This window comes from Gadus macrocephalus, chromosome 22, assembly GCF_031168955.1.
Source record: "Gadus macrocephalus chromosome 22, ASM3116895v1".
In the NCBI taxonomy this organism is placed as follows: domain Eukaryota; kingdom Metazoa; phylum Chordata; class Actinopteri; order Gadiformes; family Gadidae; genus Gadus; species Gadus macrocephalus.
Genome location: NC_082403.1, coordinates 7319719 through 7336832, shown reverse-complemented (window position 1 = coordinate 7336832; position 17114 = coordinate 7319719). Strand labels below are relative to the sequence as shown.

Genomic DNA, 17114 nt, shown 5'->3' with positions numbered 1-17114 from the left:
ATATTGAAACCATTACTTCTGATCAGTGCTCCATATATGCTGGAAAGAGGTTGAACGCTGACTGATAGCAATGGACCTTTGAGTAATCACCTGCCCCTGTGAAAGGAATACCATTATTCCGGATGATATTTGCCACCAAACTTCAGTTCGGCCTAATAACAGGTTCAAAACAAACCTAGAAATCAGATCCATAAGTGTAGTAAATCGTATTTGTCACGCTCGTATGGTTAACGGTTCCCCACTGGTGTATACAACATGCTCATAAATAATCAGCATTTGTGATCTGGCGGCAAGCTGATAAGCTACATTGTGGCAGGAAGTCAGTTTAATACGTTGGCTGTGCATGCGATAAGGAGAGCGCCTTCACCCCGGTACTTTCCATTATCAAGTCCATCCAGGTTTATGTGATGCAATCCACTGGGCTCGTTTGAGACGTGAACCGGACGATCGCAATTTTTCATATTGCAACACCGTGATATCCGTGTGAATTATTTTAAACATTTAAGGACTTCATTGTGAGGTTTCATTTTTATGATTGGTGACTAAATGTAGACGTTTATGAATAAATCCACAGCAGACGTCTTAAGAAGATTTAATGTACATTTATTCTTAACACGTGGAACATATAGTATAAAGATTTCATACTGAATAAATGATATTCATTAAGCCAAAAAAGGAAAAAAGGAATTTACATCAAGTTTTAGCTACATCGTCTGAAATACAAATATGCAGAATCCGCATCACTGGAAAAAAAAATAAAGAATCAGTTTCTTTTCTTTTCCGTCGGGGTAAGTGGGTTTCATTTTTCGCAGGAACTCAACCGTTTACTATGGTATTTTCTGTTTGTTGTACGTTTGTTTATATTCTCTACAGCTTGGACCAGAGTCAAACAGAAACAGGGTTTGTGCATGGAGACGGTGAGGGGAATAGGGGGGGAGGGCGGGGGGAGAAATCGATGACAAGTCATTCCTTGACGTCGCCCGGGAAAGAGTGTAAGTAACTTTTTTCATTGTCACAGATAAAAAAAAAACGAAAAAAAAAACGAAAAAAAAAAGTGAAGAGTAACAGAGGTTTCGGGTTGGGGGGAGGGAGAAGGGGGAGGGAGAAGGGTGAGGTGTGTGGTGGTGGGATGTTAGGAGAATAGGGGGAGTGTAATGTACAACATCTTAATATATATATACACGCTGCAGCTTCGACTGCAGCCAGAGTCGAGGACCAGTCCTACAAGGAGGAAGGTAGGGGGAGGGAGGGTGACTTTCTTTTACAAAGGGTCAAGTCATTACAATCAAGAGGGACAAAGAGAAGAGGTCAAGGTGTTGTCGCTTCACCCTACTTTGGAGGGGCGGGTAGGTGGGTGGGTGGGGCTCGCTCTCTCGCTCGCTCTCTTTCTTTCTTTCATTCTTTCTCTCTCTCTCTCTTTCTCGCTCTCTCAACATTAGCTAAAATTTTTGCTTTTAAAAACTACAGTTTGCTGCCAAGCCAGCATTTTTATCTCAGTGTGAAACAGTATTATTACAGTATGTTTACAGTTTTGTCTTTTTTTTTTTTTTACTTTTTCCAAAAAAGGTGTACAGTACAGAAAAGAAATAAAAAGAGCCGTCCTACGAGTCTACTGCGCAGGGCCCCCCCGTCGACGAGAAGACCGTCCAGGGGCCTGAGGAGCAGGCTCCTGCATGTAGGAAGAGGGGCGGGGTGTGGGGGGGGTTGAGTATATAATATCCAAGGTTACAGCAATTAGAACCACACCGCGAGTCTTATTTAGCTTCCAAAACATGAACTAACAAGACCCCCACCCCCCCGCGCGCATCCCCACCCAACCCCCTGCAAGGCCCCCCCTCTTCTGAAGGGGGAGGGGGGGGACCCCCGGGCACATGAATCCCCCAAACTCACTGTAAACGAGACAGCAACTTTGGTTACAGTTTTATAATTCATTTTTTATGTCTTTTTGTTTCATTTTCATTAAAAAAAACTGTTCTTTTATTTCCTTTGAGAGGGGGAGGTGGGGGGGGACCCGTTCTCCTAGGCTCGGTTCTCCGCTTAGCCGCGGTTCTCGCGCTAGCATCTTTCTTCCTGGCTTTAGGTCTTCCAGAAGTTTAAAATCCACAGCTTCTTCATGATAGTCCTTCCTTTAGTGAGAAGCAGGGGGAGGGAGGGGGGGGGCAGTGGAATCCGAGGTGATTTTTGCATAAATAAAAAAAAGAAAGAAAGAAATGAAAGGACAGTCCGTATTAGCTCTTTAAGTTCTCTGCACTCGCTCGCAACAGACACGCAAACACACAAAAAAATCTTGGTTGGGGAGGGGGGGGGGTGGGGAGGAGAGATCGAGGAGGAGGGGGGGGGGGGGGGGGCAAAGAGAAGAGAGTGGTGGCTTCAGCAGTCCCCCTCATGGCTGTCATAAGCGGCCGATCAGAAAGAGTACGTCGCAGATCACGTGCGACACCAGCGAGTTCATGAGCGGCGACACCGAGATGTCGAGCAGCCGCGACTCGTACAGCGTGAACTCGGCGTGGTTCTCCTCCACGCGGGCCATGGCGTGCAGCGCGCGCGCTGCCCGCCGCATCATGTCCACGCTGGTGGGCTCGAAGGGCGCCGCCCCACCGCCGCCGCCGCCCTGCATGTGGTGCAGCGGGCCCTGGCTCTGCTGGTACTGCGTGGCCGCCAGGCTGTCCTCCAGGAAGCCCAGCAGGTTGCCCACGCTGGCCTTCTGCACGGCGATGGCGCGCGCCGCCAGCCCGTCGCCCTGCGCCAGGTTGGCCAGCAGCACCACCGCCATCTCCCGGCACACCGCCACCTTGCGCTCGCCCACCAGCCGCACCAGGGCGCCGTACAGCCGCTCCAGCCGGCCGAAGGGCGGCGTGGCCAGGATGAGGTCCACGTTGTTGTCCTGGATGCTCAGCTTGCTGAGGGTCTCCAGCACCAGCCGCTGCGGCGACAGCGAGCCGTGGGGCCCCAGCGTGGGGAAGGGGTCCAGGGCCTCGGCCGAGGGGCACACGGCCCAGTGGAGCAGGCCGTCCAGCAGGGGCAGGCAGATGCTCTCGGGGTAGAGCGAGAGGTCCAGCTGGCCCGAGATGTTGGCCAGCGTCACCAGGCAGTTCTCTCGCAGCGCCTCCAGGCAGTCCCACCACCACTCGTCGCGCTCGCAGCTCACGCCCTCGTCCTCCTCCTCCTCCTTCTCGTAGGTGACGGGCGCCTGCTTGCGCTCGGGGTGCCGGTGGTGCAGCAGCACCAGGCGGCCCAGCAGCAGCAGCAGGCCCGGGTGCCGGGACATCTCCTGGTCGTTGCCCGGGATGAAGGAGAGGCTGCGCACGATGTTGGACACGCAGACGCAGCGGCGCGCCAGCGAGTCCTGCCAGTCCGCCAGCGTGCTGAGCGGCGTCTCGTCCTTGCTGTGCGGCTCGTCCTCCAGGATCTTCAGGTGGCGCCGGCCCTGCAGGCCCAGCAGGAACTTGCCGCCGCCGTCCTTCTGGTCCGCCGGCACGGAGGCCGGCCGCGCCAACAGCACGTCGTCGATGGTGGCCACGACGGGGCGGGCCGGGGACGCCGCCTTCGTCGTCGTCGTCGTCGTCGTCTCGCTCTTCTCTTCCGAGTCGCGGGGGGGCTCCGAGGAGGGCCGGGGCGAGGCCGTCTTGCTCTGGGGGGTGTCCGTCGTCGTCGTCGTCGTCGCCGTCGGGGCGGCGGCGTCCATCGTCAGGACCGTCGTCATGGTCACCTCCTCGACGGCCGTCTTTCTGCTCTGCGCCGCGACGGGCGTCCGCTTGCGCGGCCGGTGGAGCAGATCCACCCGGCTCTCCAGGTGGGTCTGGATGTGTTCGGTGGTGTCTCCGCCGCCGATGCTCCAGTGTATGAGGCCGCTGTCGAAGCTCTGCCGCTGGCCCGAGCGGGCCGAGCGGTCGCCCCGGAGGGGGTTCTTCTTGCGCACCACCTTGATGGGCAGCTTGTCAAACTTGCTGGCCTGCTTGGGCCGGTCGAACGAGGGCAGGGCCGGGGTTTCTTGGGCGGCGGCGGTTGTTTCCGGTACAGAGGCTCCTCCGTCTTTGGTCGAGGCCATCCCTTCAACGTCCTTCTTCTCCTCCTTCACGGCCTCTTCTTCCTCCTCCGATGAAGGCCGGTCTTTCTGCGAGCACACCTCCTCCACCTCCTGCTTCACCCGGACCTCCGAGGAACTCTTCTTCTCCTTCTCCTCCTCCTCCTCCTCCTCCTCCTTGGGCTTCTCCTTCTCCTCGTCCTCGTCCTCCTCGTCCTCTTCCTCCTCCTCGTCTGTGTCCATGTTGTCCGTGTCGGTGGGGGGCAGGTCCTCGTCGCAGCTGTCCTCGGCGGCCGCGGGGTCGATCAGCGTGCGCTGGCCCGGGTCGCCCACCTCGTACTCCTTCAGGATGCCGAAGATCTCGATCAGGCACCGCCGGAAGTACTCCACCACCAGCTCCAGGAAGCCAGGCAGCTGGAGACCCAAAGGTTCAACAAGGTTTATTGCTCGTTTCATACATTTAGAACACCCAATCCAGCAGTTAATTGTAACAATAATCAACATAATTACTATGATCAATGTGAGCGCGTGGTCTCACTGGACGTACCTGGCAGAGGTTGAAAGTAGAAATGCTGTTGTCGTCGTACAGCAGAATGTTAATGGTGTCCAGGGCCCAGGTGCTCTCGGCTAGCAAACCCGACTTGAGCGACATCATCACCCTCCAAGCCTCGGGCGTGCCTGTCGTCAGAGAGAGCGTCAAACAGGGAAGGGCGGTCAGTAAGGGTGGGGCGAAGGGACCCGATGCCGTCAGCACATCGGGCGACCGGATCAAGCAACAGCTCTAGACACAACAAACAGAGCGAGGTGTGTGTCCGTACCGATGTCCTTCATGGTCAGTCTCCTCCGGGGTTTCAGGTGGGGCTGGCTGGCCTCGATGGAGCCAGGGGGGAAGGCAACGTCCCTCCTGATCAGGGGCGACTGCACAGGGGCCTGGCCGATATGGGAAGCGGGCACCGGAGGGCCGGCTTTCTGCATCTTGGTGCCCGAGTGCATAAAAGGGGACTTGCTGGGGGACGTGCGGATGTCCATGCGGGGCATGGGCGCCGGACTGGAGACCTGCGGAATGTGGTTCTGGGAGTTCTGGTAGTTGGACGGCAGGGGCCTGGACATGGGGGGCCCCGAGGAGCCGGGGCCGTACGGCGGCTGCCTCTGGTTGACGTGGCCGGGCCAGGGCCCCTCGTGGTTCATGCGCTGGTCCGCCGGCAGCATCTCCTCCGAGCGGATCATGGTGTGGTAGCCGGGCCCCTGGCCGGGGGCCGGGGCCCCCTGCCGGTTGGGGTAGTTGGGGTAGCCCATCTCGTTGCGGCCCTGCCACATGGGCCCCTGGGGGCCGTCTGGCCCCGAAGGCATGGGGCTGCCCATCAACTGGGGCGGCATGGGGGACTGGGAGTTGGGGCCCCCAGAGGCCGGGCCCCGCTCCCGACCGAACCCGAAGGGGAACTGGCCCCCGGGGCCGGGCGGCCGGCGCTCACCGGGGCCCTGGTAGGCGCCGTACTGGTTGTACATGTCTGGCTGGCCCTGGGGGCCCGACGGCTGGGGCCCCGGCTGCTGGGGGCCGCTGTAGGGGACGTTGTACATCTCGCCCTCGTGGCGCTTGGCCGGGGGGCCGTAGGCTCCGTCCACAGGACGCTTGTAGTTCTGAACGGACAGGGAGGAGCAGGAGGGCGCGTCAGTGAGGGCCCCGGGCACTCGGGGGTTAACCAGTGTCATTGGTAAAAGACAGACCTCGTGGCTTTTTCTTCATCAATACATCAAAGTGTGTGCGAGTGTTGAATTGGTGTTCTTTATAAAGTGTGTGAGGCGTGGTGGCGGGAGGGGCCACGGTGCGGGCGCTCACCGGCTGCTGCTGGGGATACATTCCTGGCTGCTGGTTGGGGTAGGGGCCACCAGGGGGAGCTCCTTGGCCGGGGTACTGATTAGCATAGGGCTCGTGCCTGCAAACACAAAAGTCACCAGGGTTTGGTCCGGCCGTCCTTCTGCCTCTTACCAGAGTGTGCTTTCGCTCAGGAATAAAAACGAGGACACCACAACGGACTTCAGAGTCAACAGTGGTGGGGGGGGGGGGGTCTGGGTTTTATATTTACGTCGATGGTGAGGGGGACGCTACTGACCGCTGCTGCTGCTGGGGGGGCCGGCTGGGCGAGTACATGCCTGCGTCGGCCCCCGAGGGCATGAGGTTGGCCTGGGGCGCTCCGGGGCCCATGCTCTCGGGACCCATGCCGGGCTCCGGCCTAAGGTTGGGGAGGAACACGGAGGGTGTGAGCTGGGGAAGCCGAGTGTCTCTGAAGGACAACGGGGAGGACAACGGGACCATGTGTGTGTGGGGGGGCTTTGGATGCAGTGTTGATTCGGTACTGCTAAACTATATATAGTTACGATATTTTCTTCTGACAAATGTACTTATTGTAAGTTGCTTTGGATAAAAGCGTCTGCTAAATGCTCCAAATGTCAATTATAAAATAATTATAATGATACAAATATCTATATATTAGTTTTATTTACTTTTTAAAGCAGAAACATTGCGAGAGGTATGACTTTACTTCAAATTTAGGGCACACTACAAAATCAATGAAGGCTATCAGCATTAGACGAGGAAAAATACAAATTCATCTTTAAATTAACACCAGAGGAGGAGAGGAGCTGGCAATCAGTTTTAATCACACTCAATCACAATCCCCAGCAACCCCTCTTCCTGGAGGGGGAGTGGGTGACCGGGGCGCGTACCTGCGGTCGTATCCCGGTCCGTAGGCAAACTGCTGCCTCTGGCCCATCTGCATGTTGCCCAAGGGCCCCGGGGGGCCGCGGTTGTACTGCTCCGCCATGCCGCTGTTGGGCCCCGGGCCGGGTGTCATGAACTGCTCTCCCGCTGGGGAAGGACACACGGGTTGTCAGGGCACTGCCAGCATCGATCGTATTTCATCATATATCATCAGAAATCATCATCACTCGCTGCATTTTGTTATATCGTCCCCCCCCCCCGTCCCCCAGAAGGTTCAAGATGAGGAAATGCTGAGCGTTTAGCTGCAACACCAGCGGCACGACCTGCTCTCACCGTGACGCCATTCACACACACACCCGTGTTTCAACAGCTTTCATCAACGCTTCCCTCCATAGTTTCAATGAATAGAATATGGGATTCATTACTCAGTGACGTCTTACCTCAAAACACACCACCATCCAATAAGGTCAAAACATAACATGTGCTTACAGAATAAAGTCGGAGGTCGCCCCGTTGCTCACCTTTCCTCATGCCGCCGAAGGGGTCCTTGTTGGGCTCGTAGGGGCCCATGCGGCCCATCATCTCGGGGCCGCCCATGCCGGGCTGGTAGCCCTGGGAGTTGGGGGTCATGGCGTTCCTCCGGGAGAAGGCCGGGTCACCGCCGTCGGCGAAGGGGTCCTGGAGGTTGACGCTGCTCCTGGTTGGACAGGAAGGCCCCGTTGTTAGGTAAACAAAGAGACAAACGTACCGACGCAAGACCGCCGGCACTTTGTGATGACATCATCGGGATGATCAACAACAGTTAGTATAGTCTGCAAAGTTTCAATTGATTAGCGATGTTTGACTACAGTTGTCATGGACCCATCCCTTTGCATTCTACAATGATGTGGTCTGTACTGTGATTCAGGGATCTCTAGAGCACAGATTAAATACCAAGCCGATACCGTTAACTATGGTACCATTTCTCCAGACGGAAAAAAGGACTCTGCATCGCTTGTATTCACCGACATGTCGTTCTGAATCAACATCAGCAGATAGTATCGCATTTGATCTTAGTGGGATAAGGTCTACCAGCCAAGCAGTTGTTTCAATCCAAAACCTTGGACCTTTTGGACCTTTGGGTGAATTGTGCACCCTCAATATTGTGTGTGTATGTGTGTGTGATAACCTTCTCCAGCACCACTGTCCTGAGGTAGGGAGGGGTACTCAGTGTGGTGGAGGGGGGTCGTACCTGACGCCCGCGATGGGAGGCATCTGGCTGTGGGGGGTGGAGGCCGGGGTGGGAGGCTTCAGGTCGCCCCCCTCAGCCATGGAGCTACTGGTGGACTGGGGGGTCTGGGGCCCCTGGAGGGACCCGGAGCCGGCTGCAGGGCGGAGGAAGACGTGTGAATGGAGAGGCATGAGTATACAGACTGCTGGGAGGTGAAGCGCTTCAGCCCCAGTGTTGACAACAGCAAGAAAGGATTCTTAATCAACGAGATTAAAAGACAAAAGCAAAGACAAATATTCCTTTTATTTCAATGAGGAAAAACCCATATCGATCCGTCTATCTATTCACAATGTGTTTTCTCTGGCAGACTGAGCACTTTTAACAGTTTGCTCTGGATATACTAGATTAAAACACTATGCAGCTTTGCATCATCAAAACAGACAATTCTGCAACATTAATAAAGTGTGGCACGTTGTGAACCGAATCAAGAACATGATTCAGTTTTCCAAAAAAAAAAAATCAAGGTTCCCTTTAACAGTGAGGGAAGGATTTCTAAACACACCGGTCACGTGACACTGAGGTGGAGGGTCCACGTGGGAGTCTGGATACTACCAACAGGCGTGTGTGCCTGTGTCAGTGTGTGTGTGTGTGTGCGCGTGTGGCATGAATGTGTGCACTTGTGTTGGGAGAGCGGTCTAGGTGGGTTGGGTTTCCTCTTTGGAAACGCGTGCCACATTTCTAGCCGTTCCCAAATCCCATTGAGAATTTTTTTTTCTTTTTCCCCGAGTGCACAGCCAGCTGGGGACGAATCCCTCGACTCATCCCAGCATGCCAGCCTCCTATACCCCCCCCCACCACCACCACCCCCCCCCCCCAATCACACACCAGGAAGCACTGATGGAAAACCTGCTACTCTTGACGAGATTACCGCGTGGCTGACACACACACACACACACACACACACACACAAAGACAAAGTAGAGCTGAGAGGGGTAGAATGACAATGAGTGATTAATTGTTGTTGTGTGCATGAACGGGTATGTGTGTGTGTGTGTGTGTGTGTGTGCATGCCCACGTGTATGCCTGTGTGTGTGTGCGCTCCTCATCCTGAACCTCGGCTCAGGACTCGGGCCGGTCTGATGACTCACGGATTCCATTCATTAAAAAAAAAAGAAAAAAAAGAAAACTGGCACACAAACACGCCGGGGTCACTGGCAGGTTACATTGACTCGCATTTTCTCACTCCCCCCCTCCTCCTCCTCCTCCTCCTTCTCCCAGGCTGCCTCTCCGTCTCTGACACACACACCAGACTGACACCCCCCCACACCCCACCCCCCCCCCCCCCCCCGGCTGGGATTTCCCTCGACTACAGACGGAGGGGGGAGGGGCTTCTTAAGAGGAAAAAAAATAAAAAGCCCATCAGCTAGAGAGAGAGCAAGAGAGTGAGGGAGAGAGAGAGAGAGAGAGAGAGAGGGATTGAATGGGCAGTGAGGCATGCACCAACTAAACACCCAGACATCCTCGTGTCTCTCTGTACACTGGTGTTGTCACGGTTACTGGCGCTACCAGTACCGGGTCCTCGTTCACACCGTCCACCGCTGGCGTATCGCGGCCGTTATCTTTAGGTATATTTGTCTTTCATCGTTTGTGCTCTCTTCTATGGAAGCCGTGTCTGTCGGGTCCTTCAGGGTACTCTGAAGCTCTGCCGGGACAGAGCCAGATTCCGACCGGTGAGTCGATTCTGAACGCCACGGACGTCTACACAGCGATGAACACACACACACACACACACACACACACACACACACACACACACACACACACACACACACACACACACACACACACACACACACACACACACACACACACACACACACACACACACACACACACACACAAGGGGCAGTGGCATTTCGTAGGGCTTGAATCGTGAACCAACAAAAACGTCTCGCGGTAAACGGCAAAAGGACAAGTCGATCGGCACGGCGCGAGCAAATGCCAGGGAGTATTCAAACAGCACACGTACACAGATCCCAAACACGGCCCCCCCTGGAGGACACCCATGTAAACAAATGGGACTCGGGCTTTCTCCTATCGTGCCAAACTCCCGTGTACATTTACCCAGTGTAGGGCTGTGCAATTAATCTAATTTTATCTTAATTTCAAATTTTGGGTAACACCATCTCCAAACTAAAATAATCGAGTAAAGCTTTTTTTATTTTATTTTTTACCATGTTTTATAGAACAGCCGGATACATATTTGTACATTATCTTAGAATTGAACATTCTCTGTTTAAAAATGGTGTGTCTTTTTTTAAAGGGGTAATTTCCATCTAGTTAAAAAGTGTTGTTTTTTTTTAAGAGAAATGCTGAATAAATACATCATGTCTTCAAACTCAAAAATAGTCGTTTGAATAATCGTGCTCTCAATATTGACCAAAATAATCGTGATTAGGATTTTTGTCCATAATCGAGCAGCTCTAACCCAGTGTGCCATGCAGCGGTGGCCACTGTACAGTACACCGAACTCTCGCCACGCGGTCTGCCCTGATCCAACAGCACGCGTTTAGCCTCTTCAGGCGGTGTCTCGCGGACGAGGATCAAAACATTGTCAACGCGCCGCGTCGTCTTCGAACAAAACAACGGCACAGGCAGCAACACGCACACCAAAGCTAAATTGACTAACAAAAGATCACGCCAACGCTAAGTTGTTGTGACACACGAATCAGCGTGGACGGTTCATTAGACGACGCCTCCACTTGTGTTGGCTCTAGTTTGTGCCAAAGCGGTGGAAGAGACACTGCCGCCTCCGAGCCCGTCGATTTATCACGGGTAACGGTGGCCCAAGGTATCCATGATAAATGGCTGCTTTGGATTGCCCTTTAACGTGGGAATGAAAGGGACGCACTGAAATGATCAGGTTGCTAATGTAGCTCTGGAGGAGCCAGGAGGAGGAGGAGGAGAATGGTGACAGATGGCTCAGCGACCAGCATCACCCAAGGGTGAAGGTGGTCATAAATGAAACTGAAATCAGAAGCGGCGCGTTCAGCCCATCAGAAATGTGTGAAGAATACAGCCTTACTTATCAATGAGGGGAATAAAGAAGAGACTTTGGGGAGGCTTTATCGCCGCTGCTCCCGCTGAAACCTTGCCGAAAAGGTTTCTGCTCCCATTGCTCGTGTCTATAACGCGCAAGAGTGATGAAACATCATCCATCGGAACACATTTATTTTTAGAAGACGGATTTGGAACTGGCGTCGCATGCACCTCAAGGAAGTGCAGCTTTTCCACCACCAAACTAGCTCTCAAAGCCACACCGACCCGAGGAGGGGGGTGTTAAGGGCAGAGGCAGGCTAAACCATGGATTGGTTGGTAAGACGGCTGTGTGTGTGTGTGTGTGTGTGTGTGTGTGTGTGTGTGTGTGTCTGTGTGACTGTGTGTCTGTGTGTCTGTGTGTCTGTGTGTGTCTGTGTGTCTGTGTGTGTCTGTGTGTCTGTCATCCATCAGGGGGTTCCGACCTGGGCTGGGGGGCTGGACCTTGGCCTGGTTCTTCTTGACGTCCGTGTTGAAGAAGTCGGCGGGCGGGTCCTCTCCGCGCTCCACCTTGCACTCGAAGGCGTACAGACACTGGATGTACTGCTTCTTCAGCGAGCTGGCCGCGCTGCTCGACGTGCCCACGTTCAGGTTGGTGGCCAGCTCCCGCCACTTCTTGTTCTTGTTCACCTGGGAGGAGCGGGCGTGTAAGTATGCGTTGTTCGTTGAGATGAAGCGGGGGGACAAAGCAACCCAAACAGAGCGGGACTGAACCTCATCAACAGCAACAATGTGCTGATGCAATCGTGTCTATAAAAATACCTAAATGTCTTATTTCATTTTCTATTATTATTATATTTGTTATGTTTTTGTTGGCATGACCTGACTGTACCCTACATATTTCTAGACAGTAGGTTGTCATAGACAACAGGACACGGACAGAAAGCAACAAGTCAGACGGTAGCTCATGACGGCCTACAGGGCGGTCTTTGGCGCACCTGGGTGAGCCCCCCGATCTCCTTGACGGACACGTAGAGGCGGAAGAGGTCCAGGGGCTTGCGGCCCACGGCGGGCAGGTTGTTCATGCCCATGGCCTTCTCCTCGGCGAAGGCCAGGAAGCGGTCCACCCACATCTTCCTCTCCGGCTCGGGGCCCAGCTCGTACAGGCGGGTGATCTTCTCGTTGGTGATGGTGGACGAGCTCGACTTCTGGGGAGGAGGAAGGGAAGGAAAGGCAGCGTCAGACCCAGGCTGGAGGGATTTGGACGATAACATAACGGGACGCGTGGAGACGTGGGAGCATGTAACGCCAGATAAGTAATTCAAATAAAATCGGATACTCCAGTGTCTTAACAGTGTGTGAGAGTCTGCATCAATCATTGACTTATGATTGAAAACAATCAATCATAAACGGGGATTGTGATGATGCTGGCTTCGTTTGATTATCGCGTGACCTCGACTACCTTCTTGATATCAAGTGGAATGGGATCCGACGGCATACGCGCTGACACACACACACACACACACACACACACACACACACCACTTTAGTGCCGGTGTGAAAGTGGCCCATTATCCCCTCTACTAAAGCTGGGGGCCCTCCAGCTGTAGTCTGCGCCCGGTGCTGGCCCACGTGAGGCGAGCTGCAGCCCTGTTTGACCAGCAGGATTCTGGTAGTGAGGCTGGAGATGGTCCTCCACAACCAACTAACCCATCTTTTGATATTTTTATCTGCTGAAATGGTTGTAATCCCTAAATGAATCACAGTTTATGCCAAAAAAAAAAGCATTACATAACACATGATGAGACCACTTGCTGTTTTAAAACGATGGCTTGTGTTTTGGGGGGTGAACTAGATATTTTGTTCGGAGGGAAACCGCCGTACCGGATATTGAATTATTTTAATTCAGGTCCACAGGCATTTTCCCACAACATCAGTGCCGACATATTAAATAATAACGACAACGCCTGTAAATCAGACGCTGTAAACCCAAAGCGTCTGATTAACAGGCGTTTGGGTTTACACTCAATACTTCTTCTGTACCTTTTTAGTTTCTTGCTTGGGGGGGCCGTCGATTTTGTTGTTCATCTTCTGGCCGGGGTTCATCTTGTCCATGCCAAACTCTGGACTGGGGGCCATGCCTGGTGCAGGGGGGGGGGGGGGGGGGGGGGGGGGGTTAAAGACAGACCTATGTGGCTCATCTCTTCTCGTGCAATACAGCGCGTCCCCTCAACTTCCTTGGTCGGCGTTCTAAATGAACCGCGAGCTGTTCAATAACGAGAGCTAACGTTAAAAGAAACAATGCTTTATCTACCTGTAGTATATCTGTAGTTATCTAGATCATCTATACCAGCCCTCCATTCAATCACGCTTCTACATATTCCAAAGTATGTGGAATGTGAATTATACTACATAATACATCATACAGATATACTCCAGGTAGATACAGGTTCCACATCACTCATTAACATTGACTCACTCCCTCACTCTCACCGAGTGAGAGTGAGGGAGTGAGTGTGTGCCCGGAGACCTTCTCTCGCCGGGCCCCCTACGACGGACACCCTACAGCCCGCCTCGTCCTCAGGGTCACTCACCGGGGGAGTTGTTGACCATGTTGCCCCCCATGGGGTACGGGCCTGGACCGCCTTGGTTCATCATGCCGGGCATGTTGTTCATGCCCGGGCCATACGGGGAGCCCGCGCCCATCATGCCCTGGGACATGTTGGGGTAACCGGGCGGCCTGGACAACCCGAGCAAGAGGGAGGGAAAATAAGCAATCAGTGACAATTCTGCCGATCCACGTTCCACCTCCACGCGCGTTCCTCGGCCCGCCGCTCGGAGACGAGAGGAGGGCAAAGTAAAGACAACCGTGCAATGAATCTCAACTCTAGTTTGCGGATCCAGCTGCACTTTAGAGTCGGCCCCTTAAAGCTTAGGAACGGCTCCATTGAGCGCCATTGAAACGGCAGGCAGCCAGAACACGGATAAACCTCGGCCCCCCCTACCTGGTGTGTATGGAGTTGCCGGGGCCGTGGAGCATGGGGGGGCCGCCCTCCTTCCTGTTCATGCCCGGGGGTGGACACATCCCGGAGGCCACCTGGGGGGGCAAGCCGGGCCCCATGTTGGGGCCCATGCCGGCGGGGCCGTACGGCCGCGGGCCCATCTGCCCGGGGCCCATGCGGCCGGGGGGCATGCCGGGGTAGGGCGCCCCGCCGCCCTGGCCCGGCATGGGGTTCATGGAGCCGCCGATGCCGGGGCCTCCCGGGTAGTTGGAGTTGGGCATGTTGCTGTAGCCGGGCTGCCTGGGGTAGCCTGGAGGACAAGGAGGGGGGGGGGGGGGGGGGGGGGGGTGGGGGGGGAGAGAGAGAGAGAGAGAGAGAGGGTGAGAAAGTCCATCAGATGTTTTTATTAGGAAACAAATCAGCAGGTCTTTGAGAACCGTGGAACCCTTCGAGCGTAAGGAACTCGATTAAAGCGGAGACGGTTGTAACCAGGGCTATATTTGGGCCAGCTGTTTTACAGCCACACTTTATGGGCCCACATTAGCCCGGTGACTTATCTCTGTAGCCGAGTGGGGAGGACAGAATGGTTTAATCTTTCCCCAAGAAGCACGTCTGAGGCCCTACACGAAGTCTTATCCTCCAGCACGGACGTTTCAAAAGTAAGGAAGGGATAGTCATCATCAGCTACGGACCGCTAAGAATAATCATCTCTCAGAGGACGCGTCGCCTTGCTTTGCCTCGTCCAAAAATATCATTTATGAATCGCTACGGCGAGGCGCACGGCCCACACACACGGCCCGGGTGTCCTTCTGCGCCTGGCGCTCTCAGGAACAGCTGGAGACGACAGATGCTACCTAGCACTCACTGTTGACTAACTGTACTGACTCTCCGCCTGTTTCACGGAGCCACGTCACGGGCTTCAGAGGAGGCGCGCTCCAGTGGATAAGGAGAGCGAGCGCCGGTGGAGAGACTTCTTTAAAGCCTGCTAGAATCTGGGCTTCCTACCAGGATCAGGACGGCCCCGGGACTACTATTTGAAACGCTCTCTGAAAGAGGGGATATTTATAGAAACTCAAAACAGACACGCATAACGGCGGAGGAGGGGGGGGGGGGGGGGGGGGGGGGGGGGGGGGGGGGGGGGGTGTTGTTGCAAGCGTGCCAAGTCAACCGATTTTCACAAAATGAGGGTTGTCCGTGACAACCAGCGTGCCCTTAGTCCCCGCCCCAGCCCTCCCTCCTCTCCTTGTTTTACCCAATCCCCTTCCCATGCTGGACCCCGTACTGAACATAGTATTTGATCCTCGCGGGTCCCGAGGCGTTTAAAGCAGCCTGCGTCAATGCCGGTTCAGGTGGCTCACCTTGAGGGCCGTACTGGGCCCCCTGGGGTCCGTAGTTGCCCATGGAGTTGTTCTGGGGATAGGGGCCCATGCCGGCGTGCATCTGGCCCCCGGAGGACTGGCGGGGAGATAAGGCGGAGCCGGGCTGACCGGGGGACCCGTAGGGGCCCATCTGGGGGTTTCTCATGTACACTGGAGGGGCAGGGAGGGAGAGAGGACGGAGTGCGTTAGGTGAGATGCCAGACCTCCGGTCCCTGGGAAACCAGCCATGACTACAGCTCTGACGCAATGTTTTCCAGATTCAAAGCAACGTTGGGGGCAACGTAGCGCCATGGATTGATCCTGGCCCACACGGTTTGGAGACCACAGCTCAAAACAGGGTGTTGGGCTTTTTGTTTTTTAAAAGTCGAACACGCGGTCAAGTCGCGGCACTAGGCTGAGGGGGCGTCCCGACTCACCCCTCTCCGGGCCCATGGCCGACTGGTTCATGGTAGAGTGCATGATGCCGTCCGACTGCACGCTGGGCGGCCGCGGGGGCATCTGGTTACCTGGGCAACAGCAGAACAGAGAGCAGGTCAGACACTACATGAAGCCAAACGCCGTATAGTCTTGTATCTAAGTGATCCTGAATGGATAATCGACGAGAACAAAACACGTCTTTTGACCGTCGAGCTACCTGGCACGGCGGCCGGCGAGAGGGGCCCGGTCCTGGAGGTGGTGACGCTGGCGGGGGAGCCCACGGGGGAGGGCGAGGGCCCCCGGAGGCCCGGCAGGTGGGGGGAGGTGTGCGGGGAGAAGGGCGACTGGGCCGGGTTGCTCTGCTCTCCCTGGCTGCTGGACACCCCCGAGGTGCTGACCCCCGGGCTCAGGGCGCTCTCGGCGCCCGTGGGCAGGTCGTCGATGGAGCCCGACAGGTCCTGGAGGAGGGGGGGGAGAGAGGGGGAGGGAGAAGAGAGTCAGTTAGTACAAGTGGAAGCTGTGTACACCTTGGGTGAGAAAAATGTGATCCATTTATTTGAACGAATTACAGGTTGTAGAGTGGATGGGTAAATTGGGAAGTCAGGTCTACTACAAAGTGTGTGAGAGCACACACACACACACACACACACACACACACACACACACACACACACACACACACACACACACACACACACACACACACACACACACACACACTCATAAACAGACGCACACGCACGCCTCTCAGGGTGTATTTGCGGAATGTGGGGAAAATATAGAAAACCCACAGAAGGAGAATTCCTTTCAGGCCTATATGCCATCAAGGTCTGAAAGCATCTGTGATATTTTTTTTTGGGCGATGATACAAAGGCCAGTCATTAAGTCAGCCAGCGGAGCAGGAAGGAGAGCGAGGGAGGGAGAGGGGGAGGGAGGGAGGGAGGGAGGGAGGGAGGGGCACGGCCAGATGATTATTGCGCTCGCTAGGGGAAGGTGTGTGTTTACACACACTGGCCAGCGTCACGTGGATCCCATGTGCTGCTGAGAAATGCAAGCTCATCTGCCAGTCACACCGGGGGGAGGAGGGGGAGGGTGGGAAGTAAAGAAAAAAAAAAACACCACACACTGGAAGGGAGCCAGCCGTTCCCAAGGAAATCACACACACACATGCACGCACACTTAACAAGGGCTGGCTGCAGCCCTGAAGCCGGTGGTTTTTGCACTTGAAACAGTCACAGTGTGTGTGTGTGTGTGTGTGTGTGTGTGTGTGTGTGTGTGTGTGTGTGTGTGTGTGTGTGTGTGTGTGCATTTTTTTGTGTGCTATTTT

The 17114-nt window shown here is 54.9% G+C and overlaps 1 protein-coding gene across 5 annotated transcripts in view; it reads right to left on the bottom strand.

Moving 5' to 3' along the window:
* Nucleotides 1-587: 587 nt before the first annotated feature.
* The window catches only part of arid1ab (AT-rich interactive domain 1Ab), a 39928-nt gene continuing 23401 nt past the window's right edge, over nt 588-17114 (bottom strand). For 3 of the 5 annotated variants that reach the window (XM_060043683.1, XM_060043686.1, XM_060043687.1), the window contains 16 exons: nt 16005-16245; nt 15787-15876; nt 15350-15520; nt 13995-14301; nt 13584-13729; nt 13033-13130; nt 11988-12197; nt 11475-11679; nt 7975-8107; nt 7265-7440; nt 6749-6890; nt 6109-6255; nt 5862-5958; nt 4843-5662; nt 4572-4702; nt 588-4438 (listed from right to left, as the gene is read on the bottom strand). In XM_060043683.1, the coding sequence (XP_059899666.1) occupies nt 2393-4438; nt 4572-4702; nt 4843-5662; nt 5862-5958; nt 6109-6255; nt 6749-6890; nt 7265-7440; nt 7975-8107; nt 11475-11679; nt 11988-12197; nt 13033-13130; nt 13584-13729; nt 13995-14301; nt 15350-15520; nt 15787-15876; nt 16005-16245 (5160 nt within the window). In that variant the 3' untranslated portion in view covers nt 588-2392. The remainder of the gene's footprint in view (nt 4439-4571; nt 4703-4842; nt 5663-5861; nt 5959-6108; nt 6256-6748; nt 6891-7264; nt 7441-7974; nt 8108-11474; nt 11680-11987; nt 12198-13032; nt 13131-13583; nt 13730-13994; nt 14302-15349; nt 15521-15786; nt 15877-16004; nt 16246-17114) is intronic. The other 2 variants (XM_060043685.1, XM_060043684.1) reach the window with 2 other exon arrangements.